Source organism: Thermobia domestica, chromosome 11 (assembly GCF_964235325.1).
Source record: "Thermobia domestica chromosome 11, izTheDome1.hap1.1, whole genome shotgun sequence".
Taxonomy (NCBI): domain Eukaryota; kingdom Metazoa; phylum Arthropoda; class Insecta; order Zygentoma; family Lepismatidae; genus Thermobia; species Thermobia domestica.
In genome coordinates, this window is record NC_137464.1 from 80,552,633 (window position 1) to 80,573,057 (window position 20,425).

General features: G+C 38.4%; 1 protein-coding gene across 1 annotated transcript in view; it reads left to right on the forward strand.

Moving 5' to 3' along the window:
- LOC145664220 (protein phosphatase 1 regulatory subunit 36-like) overlaps window positions 1–20,425 on the forward strand; it is a 52,693-nt gene that overhangs the window by 20,522 nt on the left and 11,746 nt on the right. Inside the window, exon 3 of the mRNA XM_081730677.1 lies at window positions 1,018–1,520. Coding sequence (XP_081586803.1) covers window positions 1,018–1,520 — 503 coding nt within the window. The remainder of the gene's footprint in view (window positions 1–1,017; window positions 1,521–20,425) is intronic.

Here is a 20,425-nt window from a genome sequence, read left to right on the forward strand (position 1 = left end):
ATCACGAACAAATTCCAGAAGGTCTCATCTTTTTATTCTAAATGTCTACCTCAAACCTTATTTTGATTGCACCATGAGAGTTTGTTTCTGGTCACAATGTTCTAGTATAGGTCTGTTGATAATGTTTACTGCCTGAATCATGTGCTCCCGTAGATCTGCGATAATGTGAAACATAAATCTCTTGGTTTAACAGCCCTTAGAGATCAAGGTCCTTATGCAGAGTCGTTCTGACGCGTGATTAATGCCATACTAAAGAGTTCGACTAACATATGTTTCCTGAAGTAGGCAGGCCTTTAGTATGACGCTAATCATACGTCAAAACAACTCTGTATTAAGATGGTAAGAATCTACCAATTGGTTAGTGCCGCTCATGTCTTTGAGGGAATGTGTGGTCAATTACAAAGATAAGGATGGATTAAATATGTTAGATTTGCGTTGATAACATGAAAGTATAAGCTACGTCTCGAATCGCTATTTTCTGTGATTGGAACAAATAAGGGGGAAGTAAAGGTGGAAACAGTGCGCGGTGGTAATTTGTATTTTTGAGCTTGATACATCAGTTCTGAAGTAAACTACAAAAGATGGTTTTACAACAATTTTTGTACGAAATTCATGTACGTAATGATTGCGGACGACGTAATATGATATTCAGATGCAAAGAACAATTTCTTAATTCTTGTACAACAATAAGGATCACTAATCTCACTAATGATGTACAAAGTACATTACAGCAGAAATTTAACCTACAGAAGTACAATGGACACGCTAGTAACTGTTCGAGTTCTTTCTACAAACACTAATTTCACCAAGCCATAAATTTAGTAATCTACCTGTAACAAAGTTTAGAATCCCGAAGATAATTTGGAACTGACTTCGCGTAATTATATGGTCACGTAGGTAGAAAACATTTATTTTCATAGTTTGTCATATTTCTTCAAAAATGTAGCTACACAAAAAGACATTAAAATTAAAATACCAACAGCATATAAAATGTATTATTCTATTTTTTTTCATTAGACCTTAGAAGAAATAGAAAACGCTTCGAGATCAACAGACCAATTGTTTAGTCCTAACACCGTCAAAAGGCATGAAATGTTAAGGCAACACCTAGAAGATCTTCGAGCTCTTATTGGTCGTGAGTACAGTATGTTGCTGCTTGGCGTTGATGAAATGGCAAAATTTCACCACAAAGCAGATCGACATGGTCCATCAAAACATCAACGAGACGAAACGCTCTATGAACTATTGTTTGCTATATCTGTACGTATCATCTGGATTGCACTTGGACGACGCAATATAAAAGTGTTCGAGAAAGAACTGGGGCGAATTCACAGAACAGAGGTCTTCAATCCCGAGGAAAGTAACGTTGCAGATGATAAGTCTCGTTCATACATTATACAGGTTATGCACGGGAAGAGAAGGCGAGTGATGTCTAAGAAGGTACTTAATAGCCCAGTGATTGAGGACCTGATGAAGCCTCACGATTTCAGACTTATGCAAACTGATGAAGGAACTCCTATGTACGTATCTGAGTCATAGTCAGAGATGAGCAACCTCATGTAAGTTCCGCTCTCGACATAAAAACGATTAGGCAGGATTACGTTCATAAATTTAAAACTTTTGAACATATCTTAACTCGGTAAGTATTAGGTTGGTGTGATTGAAGTGTCAATGCCTGGTACGTAATTTCCTAAAATAAAAAGAATGAAAACTATAATACCTGGTTAACCAAAATAGTTACCGTCTGCAAACTTGGTATCGCTCAGCCAATGATTGGGTTGTGCGACGAAATAAGCCTGAAATCTGCGATTCGAAGAAGTCCTTAACAGCACGTTTCACCACCCAACATCAGGAAAGATCTTCCCTCCAGTGAAGTGATCGAGATCCTGGAATAGGTGGTAGTCGGAGGGACAAACGTCAGCAGAATAGGTGGGTGAGGAAGAGTTTCATGCTGAAAGTCGAGGAGAGTCAGTAGCGTCCTTAGAGTTACTTGTGGGTAACATGAAGTAATTATCGTGCAACATGAGAACACCATATCTGTTGACCATTGCATGTATGTTTCCGGACAAGTTTGAACTACACTTCATGGAGTTCAGTGCTATCCGCAATAATGGTTTTGACTCGACGGAGAAAGACATGGCACTCATCACAACAACCATAATAACTTCTGCAGATAGGGAGGTAATTTGGAACAATGTTGTAAACGTTGGTCACACTTGATCACTGTCCTGGTCATTTACGATTATTGCAAGAGATATGTATTTCATCAAAACTGACAAACCGATGCAGGAAATCTTCCAAGTTATTCCATGCACTCAGAGAACTGCGCACCATATAAACGCTATTCTTGTTGGCCGGGGTCAACTAATGTGGCACCCATTTATCCAACTTTTTCGTCTTACCGATTGCATGGAGCCGCCGCATTTATGGTGTATGCCTAGCTTGAATACTTTTCCAAGGTTCTGCTTCTATGGTATACCTGAGGAACTCATCCGAATATGACGCCCTCTTCAACAGTGTACTGCCTGTTTGCCAGACATGTACTGAGAATGTGACTTTAGTTGTGCGGTCTTAGTCAATCCTTGTGTTATATTGCTGAGGTGAGTTTCCTATTGGACATCAAAGCGGAGATTTCATCCGCACCAATCTAATTTTTAGAGTTGTTGATGCAGGAGAGGATGAGTTGTGGAATTCAGAGTTCTTTACAAACATTTAGTGTCAAATCTATTGTTGATATCCAAATGGCTCACCGAGTGATTAATATCATGAGATTTAGGGCGGAACTTCTGAGGTCGTTCATTGTTAGTTCAAGTAGTGTTACCAGCTAAAACGAAATTTCTTTCTGAAGGAAAGTCTATCCTACTGAAGAATTTCGTAACCCAAATACTGAAACTATTAATATTATTAATTTTTAAAAAATCCTTAATGTCTGGAGATTTTTGCTGTTTCAGATTTTTGATACATTGGCAGATTTACCTAGGTATACCGCTTTGCTTTAACTATATTGTTTGGATAGCAGTTCTTTAATTTTGGTATAGTTCAATAATAGAAATATTAAAACACAGTATGTAACTTGGATGCATTATCACAGACGAAACAACTTAAAAGCATCTGTCATATTTATAGGAAATATTAACTGACATGGTTGATCTCAGCGTACAATATCCCAAAACTTACTGTGGTATATGGTCCTATATGTATACACAAGTAGATAAGTTAATATTCTGATAGATCACCTAGCATAACACTGCTCGAAATACTATATAGAACCCTTAAGTTTACACCAAACCTTCATAATTGCAGGGTACATTCGCGAAGTGTCCCCTCGGGATTCATGTAAAATTGATTGAAATGCAAAGTTCTCTGCAACTCAATGTGTATTGTACTAATTTTAGTGGCTCATGCCGGTAATTTGCATATTTGCCGGAATTCAATCATACACTACTATAACGCTCGGACACAAAATTGCTTTTAGTTTCTTTAGATTTAACTGAACATGAATGTGGTCATATGCAAAACAAATTGGATCAAGCACTGCTTCTCTGACACATGTTACCTATCCCGGCCACCATCTTGAATCCCCATATTGGTTTCAAATTTCGGATTTTCAAATGGGAATAGATACAAGTGATACATCAAATTCATGTATAATTTTCTCGGAAATTCACTGGTGTAGTGAATTTTACTGTAGCTTGTACTGTTTAGAAGATATTGCATGTGAAATCCTTCCAAGCACTTCGCGAATAGACATCGCAAAGTAATATCAGTTACGCTTACGTTTTTGATTTTGACAAATCAAAACAATTTTTAACTGGAAAAATACTGTACGTATAAACAAATTCTTTACAACATTGGTGGCATAATATTTCTTTGAGTGATTGATACTACTTTTATTTTATACTATAACAAGGAAGTATTATATTATGGTCAAAATGCCTAATATAAATCCAGATACGACTACATTTGCGTGAAGACCTACAATTTCCGTATTGAGTCTGTCTGTATGTATGTATGTTACATTATACCATGGTATAATGTATCATGGTTCGAGATTTTTGGACATCCTATGTATATCTTCACATTTTTGTTAGTTTAGTAGAGATTTTGGAAAAATGTTGAAATTTATTTTTTTATATAAATTACAATTTAAATAGAATATTTTTTATCTATAAATTGGAACATATTTGACATTTTTTTTCAGACTGATAAACAGCAAATTCTGAACAGTTAGTTATAAAAGAAAAACTTCTTCTAATAATTTTCCAGGAGGTAATGTACCTAAAATGGAAGCCACATTTCCTCGCTGAACTGCTATGCTGATACGTTGTATCAGAAAAGTAGTAGCTCGCTTGTCACCAGTAAGGTGTGCAATACGTTGGCCTACTTCTTTGATGAAATTGAGCTCTTCGAGGCCCCAAATGCCGCTCGATTCAATGGCTACGGGCACGAACATGTATCTATTGAGCAGATCTTTATACTTTCTTCTTTTCTCGCATTCTCTGCGGGCTGCAATAGCTCCTTCTCGAGATGAAGAAAGAGTGAGATTAGATGACGCGAAAGTGTCAGAGCAGGTAAAATCTCAGAGAAGAATCCTTCCCCTCTTCCACGGTACCAGCGTCATGCCATCTGGTCTTTTGCCATCAGATCTGTTACACCCCACAGGTTCACGAACAGATGGAACTTCCGCCGATGTGAGTGCTCTCAAGATAATGTCAATCACGTTCGAATGCCTCACATGTCTTCCGGAGCTACTTATACAAGACAGACCATGTAGACCATTGTGCTTGACTGATGCACCACATTTAGAGCAGTTGTGTGATTCACGGATATCTACTCCTAGGCGAAGTGCAACTGCAATACGAAAACTTTCGTTTGGAAGGTGCAGTCCTAGGGTGTGTGAAGGTAATGCCTGTAGCCAAGCACCTGAAATTGCAAATGAGGAGGCGAGAAGTCTAGCCTTATCCTCTTGACTGTCTGCTTCTTGTAATAACACTGATTGATGTAATTTGATGATTAGCTTGTCCTAAATTGATTGCGAACTTCTGCCCGTTATTCCAGGAGGGTTTAAACCAACTAGGTTAGACCAGTCAGATATACAGTCTTGGACGTCAGATTCTATGTGAGGCTCATTCAGTTGGTTGAGAAGTATCTCAATGGTATGCCGGGAGCCATAGAACGACGCTAAAAAATGAAGGATACGCCAAATCGACAGCCCGACGAATACCAAGACCTCCAGAATCAACTGGAAGGGAGGCCTGTATCCATGCGTTGCTATTTAGGTTACAGTTGAGTAACGATTCCAGTCCACATTTCGGAACGGTGTCAAACTTCTCTAGTAAATCGACTTCACGCCAAGAAGTAGAACAGCGTAAAAAATAGATTATTCTTGGTATGGAGAACGACGCACGAAGGAGATAAAAAGCTGAATGTGCGGAGACTAGGGCTAGACGTGACAAGAAAAAATCTAACTTTTTATTTTCTCGACTAACAAATTACGTGTTGCCTCAGGTGAAAGGGCTGCACCAAGTAGAAAGGCTGACGAGGTTGTGATAAGTTGTATTCCCGGTGCTGAATTTTTAAATTGTGAATATAACACTTCTATTTGATCTTGCGAAATTCCTAAAAATCCTACTTCACACTTCATAAAATTTAATTGTAGTCCGATGTCTGCTGCCATAGTTCGAATATTGTGTAGTTCTCTTATAACTGTGTCAGGATCTCCTGCTATAGTACCATCATCTAAGTACCAGATCTAATTCAGTGTTAATCCTAGACACTATGGACTGAATTGTCATGGCGAACAAAGCGGGACCTAGAGGATCGCCTTGTTGTACTCCACGTTGCAAGAGTATAATCTTATCACCTAGAAATAGGTTACTTGGTTGCGCATAACATTGATATACATAGTGATAAATCGATGGAAAATTAGTTTTAACTGTGGGTAGCATAGCGTCTCGGTTCAGTTCATTAAAAGCGTTACGAAAGTCTAATTTCAGAAAAGCCTTTTGTTGTGAATGGGGAGTAGAAAAGTAAATGCGAGCTGCATGTGCTGCGGCTTCGGCTTCATTGGGAACGCATACTCCCAATTGGTGAGGGTAAAGGAAACTTTATTGTAGGGTGAAATTTATTGTAGTACTGTAGAGTTAATTCGCAAAATTTTTATTTTTTCGTCAAGAGTAATATTTAAGTAGAGATTCCATTTTAAAAAAATATATGTAATAGTATTATTTTCAGAATTTTTCTTATTTAATAAAAATATTGCATTATTATAGGAAATAAAAATGCATTTAATAGTTTTCAGTGGCTTTTAGTTTATTTCCAGTGGAATTTTGATGCAAGGAATCTTCTTAAGAAAAGCTCAAAGTTTTGTTTCGTAATTTCTTCAAAAATTTTAAGTTTAGAAACTCAGCCATAATGTCTTCTTTGTACATCTCTTTGTTTCGGTGGAAATTGTCTGCTATTGGATCATAAAAATCTCTGCTGTGTTTGAGATTTGCGGCTCCTTTGCAGTGGCGAAGCGTAATCCCACAAGTAGGGTAGGCCCGATAAAGTAATATTCCCATATAGATCCACTACAAATACTTTGAAGGGCAGCTGACTTTTTCTTCTGTCTGAAATTTGTAGGGGGGGATGAGGGAAATTTCCTCCTCACTTGCTGTTTTCATTTTTTGCATATTTGAAAATGGAGGGAGAGAAAAAGAAAGTACGTTCTTATTGTTAGCTGTCAAATTTCTTGGATAAGCGTTTGTTACTTGCATCTCCCACTTTAAAATAAGTATAACGCTGCATTTAGTTAATACTTCACAAGAAATGTTAATCGAGCTTCATTTGAATCAACGCAAGATATTTAATGTAGTGGCATATATAAGGGAGAGGTTTCAGGGTTTAAGCATTCACCGAAATTTTATCGCAATTTTTTATAGTTTTATATATATTGCTGAATTTTCACATTTCCAGGAATAAAGTTAGCGAAGTCCCTCGAAGCAAAATCGTTAATACTCCACGGATTCTATGAAATGGAAAACACTAAAATTAAACAGAAATATTATTATTTTATCCTGTACAGTAGCGTTTGGTAAATTTGTACATATGTTTAATGTATCAGACATATTTTAAAAGTTATTATGGACTAGGCCTCATGTAAGAGAAAAAAACAGCTGCTCTGAATAACTGCTTAGAGTATATATCTAAATTAAAGCAAATTATCATTAATAAGCAAATTATCATTTAGAAATACATAATTTTACACAGAAACTTCTTACTCTGTGTTAAGGAACTCATTTTATAACATATTAGCATTGAAACATGCCTTCAGCACTAAATCTAAACTTCCAGAGGCGAGGCTTCGCACCTTGCCAACAATGCGTGTAATCCCCAGCGATAATAGCTTCGCTCCCTGAGCAGCATAGCCCGTGAGCCTGCCTAGCGAGCTGGTGAGGCTCAGATGGAAGGGCGTCCAAGTGTTTCCAGTCTACTATATTTTTACCGAAAAAAACGAAATGTTGAAGTATTGACTTTATTTTATACGAAATTCACTGTAAAAAAAAAACGGGATAGGCCCGGCCTCAGAGCCTCATAGTACGCTTCGTCACTGCTCCTTTGATGTCAAGTAGCTAAAACTCTCGTCTTATCGTTACGTCATCAACAGTAGCCAATTAGTGCCCTTCTTATTATCTTTTGTCTTTTAACTGGAGTAGTGCTAGAAGCCAAAATTTACCATCGTCTATAAAACGTAAAAAAAGAGTGAAAATTTTAAAATTTAATTGTGGCAGTAGTTTAAATTGGCATTTTGGACTTGCACAGCATCTAGTCTCTGTCCCACCCTAGGAAGATTACAAAACGGAAATGACGTTCAACGAAACGTCTTACAGCGCGACGTTGCCACTTATTATTGAGTAGGCGGCGGTTGATTTAAAAAAAAAGGAAGAACATAAACCAAACAGTACAGCGATAAGCGACTCAATAATAATAATAATAATAATAATAATAATAATAATAATAATAATAATAATAATAATAATAATAGAAGAGCAAGTGTAAGTACTTACCATACGTAATCTAATCCTGGAGGCAGTGCGACTTCCTTTGCAATGCGGTCTATTCTGTAGGAGACTTCTATGTTAGAAGCAACTTTGTTTAACATTTCTATTACTTAAAATTGTTCCAGCTTGAATCACATTCAACCACTCTACAATTTCTTCTTTAGTACATGATTTCATAAGGATTTTTTCGTCTTTTACTGAGTGTGTGGATTCATTATCAATAACAATCACGGAATTTGGTGGTACATTCGGAAGGAGTTTTTCTTGGTAATGTTGTACATATTTTCCTGCATTTAATTCTCCGTGATAATCATATGTTTTTGTGCTTCGAAAAACGACGTCAGCTCCAGGAATTAACCCACTCATGGCATGAATCACTCTCCCCCTGTCTCAAAAAATAGCACTGTAGCAGATAAACGCAAAATTAACTAACTAACAACACTAATAACGCACGGAATAACCATAACAAGAAAATAATAAAACATAACAGAAGAAACCCGCACGGTAAAATTCACTGAACTATCACATATCACAATGAATCAAAACTGTCACCCCGCTTCCGCCGACGTGGCAACAACGGAGCTCATGTTGCCAAACTTACCTTATCGTAAGAAGTTTAACTGATAAAGAATGAGTTTGCATATCTCTGTTGTTATTCTAACAGTCAATCTTACTTTCTTTGTGTATATACTGCAAAGTAGCTACATTTTAAAAAGTTTTTCGACACATTGATATTTGAGTGAGAGTAAATCTGACAATGTTACTTGTGTCATGCTTCCTTTTCTGTCATGGGCTACAGTTCGGGTTGCAAGTGGTTATATTAATATGCTAGCTGAACGTGCCAGATAGGGATGCGCACGAGTCGAGTTGAGATTTAAGCCTGTCTCGACTCGACTCGAGAAAATGTTGTCTCGACTCGAAAATATGTTGCTGTCTCGACTCGTGTCTCGACTCGACAGTCTCTGTCTCGACTCGACTCGAATTTGAGTCGAGACAAAATATACGAATAAAAATATACACACACATCACCCAGACCATTATGACTACCTACCTAATTGTTAGTATGTCCACCTTTTGGCACGAATAACAACGACAACGCGTCTTGGCATGATCGCAATGTTCCTCGGTGGGTCGCTGGAGAGAGTTGGCACCACATATGCACACACAGGTCATCTAATTCCCGTAAATTCCGGGGAGGGGGTGATGCGCCCTCAGGTCACGTTCAATCACATCCCAGATGTGATCGATTGGGTTCAGATCCGGAGAGTTTGGGGGCCAGCACATTACTTGGAACTCGCTCCTGTGTTCCTCGAACCACTGCATCACACTCCTGGCCTTGTGACATGGTGCATTGTCTTGTCGAAAAATGCCACTACCGATGAGAAACATGGCCGTCATGAAGGGATGTACGTAGTCTGCAAGCAGCGTGCGACGCCTCGGCCGTCATGGTGCCTTGCTCGAGCTCCAATAGACACATTGATGCTCACCTGAATGTTCCCCAGATAATAATTAAGCCGCAGCCAGTTTGTCTCCGCCCCCCAGTACAGATGTCAAGGAGCTGTTCCCTTGGAACACGGCGGATTCGCACCCTCACATCGTCATGATGAAGATGATATCAGGATTCGTCAGATAATGCAACGCTCTGCCATTGTGCCAAGCTCTAGTGGCGATGGTAACGTGTTCATTTCAGTTGTAGTTGCCGATGTCGTGGTGTTAATATTCGCCATCGTTAGGAGTGTTCGGTGCACTGTGTGTTCAGACTAGTGTTGTGAAGGTCTGTGAAAAAACGGAAATTTTGGGTAAAAAAACAGTTTTTTTACGGTTTTCCCGAGCTGCGGAAAAAACGGAAAATTTGGGTATTATCAGAATCATCATTTTTGTTAATCACAGAATCATTTTAGTTAATTTCTTAAATCAAACATATTTCATAGAGATATCTACATTGTTCTATGTAAAATTCCGGAAATTTTGAAACCATTAGAAAAAAATCATTTGTTCGGAAATATTGGCAAAAACAGGAAAATATAGTTTAAAAACTATTTGTTGGCCTGATGCTAGTAATTTTAATTGCTGTAACATGTCTGCAACATATACAGTGGGAAGTCGAAAATTCGAACTAATTGGGACCACAGGTAGTTCGGATTTTCAAATTGTTGAAAATGACCAAGAAAATGCCATTTAGGCTTACATATACTGTACGGTACGTTCTTCTATCGATACAGTGGTTATTCAGTACATACAGTAATTACAATACCGTACGTAAGGCTACTTACATTTAATGTTTCTGAAGAACCTGCTTGTACTCTAAATAACACTGTTCTTGTAAGTCACACTTAAAACTTATAGGCCTAAGAAAAAAATAAAAATAAAAATACATGACGAACAATTACATATAAATGAACTTTTGTAAAAACACTGACTTCACATAACGTCGATGGACACGCTATTGTTTGTTTATCGATAGCGTTAAGACAGCTTCTAGAGACCGCGTTCGGATTTTTGACGTTAGGATTATCGACGTCCTACTATATATACAATGTATTTCGCTAACGGAAAAATACTTAAAGCAACAGGTTTTAATTCTACTTTACACACATATACCGCACAAGTGAGTAAATTTGAGCAGCGAGAAATATATTAAGTGAAACTTCCGTTAGTTATTATTACAGACTAGCAGAATATCCGTTCTTCGCACGGGGAGAATACGTTTTATTTTGGACACAAAGGGCGCCAAAACTGTCACCAATGAAGTTGTGGAGCCCCAAAACTATGAATTTGACATTAATACCGGTAATTTTCAATTATCTTTACATGTCACCATCCCCCTTAGAGTACTAATGGGGCTGAATTTGTGGATTTAAACGGCATCTTCTGTTCATCTCAGCGAGTATGGATTCGAGGCCATTTTCTATCATATATATATATATATATATATATATATATATATATATATATATATATATATATACAGAGGCGGATCCAAGGGGGCTATTGCCCCCCTCTCTTCACACTCAAGTATACACTGCATAAAATGGGCTTCAATCCTGTTTTACACTGGATAAAACTGTAAATTATGGTTTAGCCCCTCCCTTGATCATATCCTGGATCCGCCACTATACTGTATATAATGCTCAAAAATATTAGGCCTTCAGCTGAACCATCACTGACTCATATATATATATCATACAAGAATGAATGCTTTAAGATACACTAGAAAAATGGGGCACATACTGGTGCTGGGGCACGGAAAACCTTGTTCAAATGGCTCATGACACAAGACGGTTATGTGTGTACCTCTCGAACTGCTCACAAACAGACAAGGCAACAACACTGATTGTTCCTTAATATGTCATATGATCACTTCGAATAGCCAACAGAGCCTCGCACCTGCGTGGCATGGATTCAATCAGATTATCGATGAGTTCTTGGGGAATGTTGTGCCACCCATCCAGAAAAGCGACTTCCAGCTCTGGAATGGTTGTTGGATTTACTGGCCTAGCGGCAATTCGTCTACCATGCATATCCCAGACACGCTCAATTGGATTGAGATCCGGAGAGCATGCTGGCCACTTCATCCGAGCGATACATTCAGCATCCAGCATCTCATCCACTAACCGAGCTCTGTGAGGACGAGTATTGTCATCCATGAAAAGGAACGAATCACCAATGGCACCAGCATAAGAAAGAACAAGAGTTTTCATGATCTCATCCCTATATCTGAGAGCCGTCAAAGAGCCATTTTGGATGATGTGGAGCTCAGTACGCTCACCAGTGCTGATTCCTGCCCACACCCTCAGTCTACCACCATGATACTGGGATCTTTCTCGCACAAACGTGGGATTGTGTCGTGTTCTACAATCTCTCCAGATGAAAACACGTCTATCAGGCTCCACACTGAATCGAGACTCGTCAGAGAACAAAACATTGCCCCATTCATTGCGTCCCAACCCACGATGTTCCTCTGCCTACGCTCTTCGATCAACACGGTGTCGTGCAGTTAATGGGACACACACCATAGGCCTACGTGCGTAGAGACCCCCTTCTCGAAGGCGATTGCAGACCGTTTGAGTGGATATTGTGCGTCCTGTTGTTGTTCGGAAGGCTTGCGGGAGCAGAGTTGTATTCTGACGCCGGTTTCGACGGGCTGTTAACAAGAGATAACGATCGTCTCTGGCTTTGGTTGCTAGTGGACGGCTCTGTCCTTGTCTTCTTCGAACACTTCAAGTTGTTTGAAATCGATTCCACAATCGGGAAATCACACTTTGTGCCACTCCTATGGCATGTGACACCTCCCGCTGTAACTGACCAGCTTCCAACCTGCCGACAGCTCGCCATGCCAACGATTCTGGCAAATCACGTTTTTGCGCAATTTCACTACGTAGATTTGTGACGCACTAAACACAATGAGGGCAAAGGTATCCTGGAGCTGGAATGTGTTGGCAGCGCCACACTACAAAATGATATCTGTTAGCGCCACGTCACTGATCACGTGCACACATGTTTCAAACGGTTCGTTTGCACGTTGGGCCTTCATGATTTTAATCTGAACTGGACAAGATACAGTGTTCTCACATTATTCGTAAGAAGTTTTAGATGTGTTTTCATCTGATTCCCTAATTTTTTGGATCAATATATATATATATATATATATATATATATATATATATATATATATATATATATATATATATATATATATATATATATTAGCTAAATATACCCATTCTTCGCATGGAAGCCAAGCCCTGTGGAAGTATTACCCTCATTTCCGCGACCGCGAAAACTATGGATCTGAGACTAAATCGATCATTTTGGATTACTTTTACATGTCTCGGTATATGCCCCCCCCCCGCTGATTCTCGGTCCGCATACAATGGTAAACGAATTTGCAAATCATCGCTAATGGAAGTGTCACCATTGTTCTCAGCGATCACGAAAACTATGGATTTGATACTAATATCGGTCATTTTGGATTACTTTTACTTGTCTCGGTATTCCCCCCCCCCCACTGACTCCCGGCCCACATGCGATTGTAGCTGAATTTGCAAATCATCGCTAATGGAAGTGTCACTATTGATCTCAGAGACCGCGAAAACTATGGATTTGACACTAATATCGGTCATTGTGGATTACTTTTATATTTCTCGATATCTCAACTCCTCCTTCCCGGTGACCCCCGACCCGGTGCCGCATAGCATGAATTTGGAAGTTAATGCGATCGGAGTTTCACCATTGATTTCAGCAACCGCGAAAACTATGAATTCAACACTAATATCTGTTATTTTCTACTACTTTTACATGTCCCGGTAAACAACCCCTGAGACCCCCCTGGTTCGAATTTTGACAAAATCGTTTAACTCTGGTCTGGAGCCTGGACCAAGGTATTCGTGACTAAAATTTGGTAACTCTCGGTCAATTTGTCTGGTTCCCAAGCCGGTTCCGGTAAACGCCTCCCCCTGAGACTCCCCTGGTTCGAAATTTGAAAACAACTTTTCGTCTTGATCTCCGGCCTAGGCCAAGGTACCCCTGACCAAAATTTGATAACTCTCGGTCCACTCGTCTGGTCCCCAGGCCGCATACAGACAGACAAACACACAAACAAACTATTTATTTTATTTATATTAGACTAGATAGATTCTTGCAAATTATACCAGATTTTCATATTATCTTTCCGAACTAATTTTAAAGACCCCCTCCTACTTATCTTTATATGTATACAGTATATCTATATTTATATCTATATATGTATATAACAAACGCAGGAATTGCCCCATAAATAACGCTCCTGGAGGACCCCTTTCTCAAAAAAATTGCTGGGGAAACACTTGTACAAACTTCAGTTTTCGTACCGGACGATTACCGAGACCTGGTGAACAAAAAAAGAAAACTTTTGCGATCGAATTAAAAAAATAGTTGTTCACAGGTTAGTATTCACTGATAATATTTTTATAAAATTTAAATTTGATGGGTAAATCAGTGGACTTTGAATACATCCACATCGTATCCACTGAGTTGCGAAATTGTGTACCTCCAGACATGGACGGCCGAAGAAAATTTTCTAGGGGGGCATCTTCAATGTTTGCTATATTAGTCTGGCATTTAATGTGCATGGTTTGTTATATTACGTATACATTTTCGTGAGCCAGGGAGGTTCATTCTTATCAAACACGGAGATTATGAAGGAGCAGATCTACTGTACAAAATATAATAAAACATTTCTTTCGGATTTCTATCATCCCGCAGTCCAATCCCGAGACGGAAACATAAGAGATGGGCTTTTTGTTTTTAAACAAGATAACGTGTCTTGCGAATGCTTTACATTGTGAAGATTATATTAGTGAAAATTAAACGAATATAATTTTACAACTTAATATACATATTACTAAATGTTGAGCTCCCCGTTGCTATGTTGTTAGCGATGCGCCTTTCTCGAACGAGGTTTGATTCATGGTACGAGCTCATGTGTTTCAAATCCGACATTAAACTGTACGTTCACGTCTTGTAGAGCTTTGCTCCTAAAAACGACGCTAAACTATAATCTAATTTAATATTACTAAATATTAAAAAATAATGACTTACCAATGTCACGTCAATTTGGCAGTCATCAAATCCATTTTATACTTTCACTTAATCCAGTGGATATTAATATAACAATTACAAGACACACGCGCATATAAATACTCAGAAACAAGCACATACACACGTGCACATACACAAATATGAACACTTCAAATCTATTTACATGTGGTGGTCTGCACTGCATCAAGCATTGTTATCTTCGTCATCTACTCATGTATCTGCATTTCTGATTCATCCACAGATTTGTTATTTGTACGCATCAATCATTTTAGCATTTTCGGGAAGGTTCAGGGTTCGTTCTTCATTTAAAGAGTCGGTTCTCTGTATTGGAAACAGAATGAGGGGAGGGAGGGGGAATTTATACTTTATGGATGGATAACATTTTAAGAAATATATACAAAACATGCCGCTTCTGACGCAGCACTAAAGCATATCTTTTAGCGGTGTACTAGTAGTGGTACCCTGATGATAATACCCCCTCCCTTCTCAAGTTGTAAAGTGAGAAGGGACAGAAACATCCCAGACACTCAGGGTTCAGTTGACAATAATAAAACTATGGGTAAGTAAACATCTTGTGCAGAGTCACGTTTTGCTTATTTTTGAACATTTCTGTGAAATCAACAATACAACAGCGGAAATACTAACTGGTTTTATTACTCCAACCATCGCTTCAACTAAGGGATAATTCCCAACGGTCAGTGAGCCATCTAAATTTTCGTTCTTTTTCTGTTTCTTTTTCTGTTTTCGTTCTCTTTCCCTTTTTCTGTCCTCGATCTTATTCTCCACATCTTTAATGTAGTAGGGGGCGCCCAACCCCTAGACATTTGGACGTCTTTTCCTCTTGGTTTCGCCGCTTGTTGAAGACAATCACGACAGCACTCCTCGAACACCTGACAAGTCCTGCAGTTTCCGAAATTCTCGTGCCGAGTGTTTCTGAGCGAGTACTTTCTTCAAAATAATATTAAAAATTATAGAAAGATTTTCGGGACATTCGAGTGGAGTCGAGATTTTTACCAGCTGTCTCGACTCGACTCGAGTCTCGACTCGAAAATTCGAGTCGAGAAATACGTTTGTCTCGACTCGTCTCGAATTTTACAAAGAGTGTCTCGACTCGAATCTCGACTCGAATTCGAGTCGAGTCGAGTCGAGATTCGAGACATGTCTTGACTCGAGCGCATCCTTAGTGCCAGCTACGCTGGACACACGAACAATTATAAGCTGCCACGCAAGTCAACTCTGAAGTTTAATTTGTTTATACCATAATCTTCAAAAACATTTTAAATTCTGTCACTAACCAAATTCACCAAAACCTTTTTTGATTTTAAACAGGCTCGTCTGTCTACTACTAAAAGACGGTTCAGATTTCTATTAAAAATCGGCTTCAGTTACAAACGTAACAGTTTTTAAATACGAAACAATTTTCTCTGAAAATCGGAACTGTTTTATAATCTTCCTAGATTTTGAAAAATCTCTGTCGGTTCTTTTAAAAACCGAAAAACCGTTATTCTTTTTCGCACCAGTAGTATGGAATACTACACTGGGTAGTGGGTGGTCCGGAAACCCTCTCCCGTAAACATCGTTTTAAGCTTCATTTTTTAAAGCAAATTTTAGCTTTTATATTCCCTCCCCCCCCCCCGCTTCAATGACTTGTTCAAGTAAATTTTGTTTTGCTTAAAGACTTTCAATAGAGAAAGACTTTCAAACGCATTTAAAGAGGTTTTACATCATAAATATCAATAAAATACATCAAAAAATACAGTATACTGAAATTAAGAATAGCATATAGGCTATTAACTTTGACAGTTTTAAAAATGAAGGAATTGAAAAGAAAAAAACTTTCGGGGGTGTATAGCCTCGGATCCTCCATGGCCACACGATTGCTACAAAAATTAACATGGTTTAAATTTTTGTTATACTACACCTTTCGTAAACCTCTCGTGATGAGAAGGGAATCTCATAAATTGTGGATGAAATTAAGAAAAATCAGGGCATAAATAAATTTACAAAACAATCCGAGTTTATTTTGAGATGAGACAAGAACTAATCCTTCGATAATCGAGACAAGAAATAAGTCTCCCATAATCGAGACGAGACGAGAAAACCTTATTTCTCGTCTTGTGAGCAACACTATTTGGACAGACGGCGATTGTCACTATTCATCTAGCGACCCCAAAAACTATGAATTCTACATAATCTTAGTGAGTTTGGACATTTTAATTTTCATCCCCACCATGTAAATGGAGACTATTCATCTCAGTCAGAGTTGGCGTGGGTCAATGAAAACTTGACCCACGACCCACTGACCCACCACCCACCGTGACCCACGACCCACTGACCCACCAACCACCGTGACCCACTCTGACCCACGACCCACCACCCACCGTGACCCACTCTGACCCACCACCCACCATTAACCACTCTCATCCACTTTGACCTACTCTGACTCACCAAAATCCATTGTCATCAACTCTGAACACGATCCACGGCCTCTTTTGAACTGACTAAAGAGTTTACACTTGTAATGAAACAAGACTGTGAAATTGTCACTAATCGGAGTTTAAATTTCTAGTCACTCGCTCAAGCACCACTCTGTTACAATAACAGTGGATCTGACCTTTACGATATAAACTGGTAAAGTGTTTGTCAGTGAGGAAATTGAAACAGTTCGAGGTGGGGGTGGGGGAATAGTGTGTGGCTAAAATATACTTGTACTAAGATAGTATTCTTTCAAGTGTTAATTTCTGAACGCATTCCACAAGAAACTTCTATTCGCAGGAAAATACCCCTGTACAATATGGAAAAGGTTGTGGTTTCTCAGTTCACAGTATTTTTCTCACAAAAGACTTGAAAAATCAGTTCTTCATAGGGTATAAAGTTGCTCGGGTACCTTCTGTGAGAGCGTCTCCATAAAATATGCTCATAATTGCAATTTGTGTAATCACAAAACACCATGTTAAATTCAAGTTACAAATATGCATAATTGCAATTATTATGAATATTTATTCAAAGTAGTTTACCTAAAGCAAAGAAGAGACTTACTAAAAATTAGGTATAAAGTTGAATAACACAAATAAGCCATTAGTAATACAAGTAAACATTTTCCGTAACTGGTAATTTTCCACCTTAAAACAAATCTGAAATCGGATTTATTTCCTGTTGGTAACTTTTTGGCGGTAAATCATCCGCAGTGGAATGATGTCCATCCTTCAGCCAAGAAATAACTAGCTCGTCTACTTTGAGCTTGTCTAGCGGTGGGCCATTAACATTGATGAGCAACAAGTTAGACAATGTTTGAGCACTTAGTGTATTTCTAATATCAGTCATCTGTAAATTCATAAGGGGAAATCCCCGTTCGCACTCTGTCGTGGAAATTGATAATATTTCTACCCGATTTCTGCAACTTCTCATCGACAATCTGCTTGTTAGACTTACGTCTGATAACGATTTTTTCCTTGTTGAATTATCAATACTTTTCAGTGGAAAAAAGGATGAAATTTCAAAGTTCGAAATCAAAGTAAGTAGACCAACGTAAAGGGAGAAAAAGTGTAAAATTTTCCATACAATTATGCGTACAATCCAAACTTCAAATTTCCGTGTAATTAAGCTTACAGTACAAATTTTATGCCTATTTTTCTCACAACTTTATGGGTTGATTGTCCTGTGCTGTAAGCGCTCCATATAATAAACATAAGCTTCAGCAATTATTATAGCAGAAAGCAATGGATATATGAAGCCAAGCACTGTATTTTTTGTTTCTAATTTTTTTTCTTAAATAACATTGATCGTTTTCGATCATTTTTACAAACCAACTCAATACCAATTTTCCATATATAGAAAGTGCCCCCCCCCCCCACATAAAGGGGAATTTTAAAAATGCTAGGACACACACTGTTTATTTTCAATAAAGAGTTAATACTGAATTTCATCTCCGTAAGTTTAACGGTTTGCGAGATACTAATTTTTTTCGCAAAAATTCGGATCCTCACTACCTCCTTAGGATATTATGCATTATAATAAAAGCAATATAACATCCCAATTTGGATTAAGGCCTAACTATATACCAAAAGTAATTTCATTTCACTTTGCAATTTGACCGTGATGATCAGGCACACACAGTTACATTCATTTTTTTATATAATAATTTATATATTACAGTGATTCAAAAATGTATTTTTTTCCAGTAGTTAGCTCTAAAAACTTACAGATCTCGAAAGCCAAGTAGTAGTATAAGTCCTATTGCTATTATTACTATTAAAAATATCAATATCCAAAAGTGCCTGAAGTTCTTTTTTCACTTGGTTAGATATACTCACCTCAGGTAAGTAGACAGAAACAAGTGGAAAAGAAAGGGAAATGAAGGTCTTGAAAGTAAAACGGAGACAAATTTTCCAGTCCTCAGAAGATACTGTCTACAATGCAGTGAGCAGAGAGGGTCGGTAGATCATACTGTGTCGGTGGGTCGCAGTGGGTCACGGTGGGTGGTGGGTCGCAGTGGGTCATGGTGGGTGGTGGGTCGCAGTGGGTCACGGTGGGTGGTGGGTCACAGTGGGTCACATGCTGTTGACCCACTGACCCACCCAGAAAACTTGACCCACTTGACCCACTGACCCACCGACCCACTGACCCACTCCATTTCTGATCTCAGTGACCCCCAAACTATTGATTCGACCCTAATATTAATTGATTTCGATTATTTTTACATATTAACCCACTACCAACTCGTCATATAATAAAACCGCGCCCACTCACTAAAAAGGGAATGAATGCGTACGCCAGGAACTTTTACTTAGGGGGATGTTCAAAATAAAAGGGTGTATTGACAAAACAATATTCTGTAACTCAACTATTAGTGATAATAACTGGTTTAATGGTCTCCCTCTCAACCTTCATTTATTCGTATCAATTTGCTAAAAAAAAAAAAAAAAAAAAAACTGTAATTATTTTTCGGAAGGGACTGCGGAGCCCAGAAGAGAAGGATTAAGCATGTCTATTTTGTTAATTAAAATATTTTCCAAATATAATTCATATATTCTTTTTACATTTATTTACAATATGTTATAGCATATTTGTTCCAAAATAAACATCGGACAGCTTGACAACAATATCTTTCGGGTCTTTAACGATTTTGAGCAACAAAGTAAAATCTGTAGATAATGTTGCTACCACTCCCAAATTTACCGGCATTAGCCATGACTTCTTAGAATTTATATTTATCCAAACTGGATTCAAAACATTCTTCATGAACATAGTAAAAGTGGTTGTCAGCCTCCTAGGATGTCTCTACTTCCGTCTTATTGTGTGTTATAGAAGAAAAATCTCGTCCAGTTCTTTACCAGGAGGTAATGTGCCTAAGATCGATGACACATTCCCGCGCTGGATGGCGATGCTGATACGTTGGAAAAGGAATGCAGTAGCTCGGGGGTCACCAGTTTTGATTGCTATTCGATGACCAACCTCATTAATGAAATTAGATCCTTCGTGACCCCAAGACCCACTAGTTTCTATTGCTACTGTTACAAACCAATATTTGTCCAATATGTTTGAGTATTTTAGTCTTTTGTCTGATTCTCTGTGAGCGGCGACGAGACCTGCCTGAATTGAAGAATGGGATAAGTTGGAAGGAGCAAACGTATCGGAACATGTGAAATCCCAGACTAGTGCCTTTCCATTTTTCCACGGTACCAAAGTCATGCCATCAGGCCTTTTACCATCAGAGCGGCAACAACCATTTGGTTCTTTTATTGAAGGAACTCCCGCTGAAACGAGGGCTCTACAAATAATGTCGTTTACAATATGATGTCGAG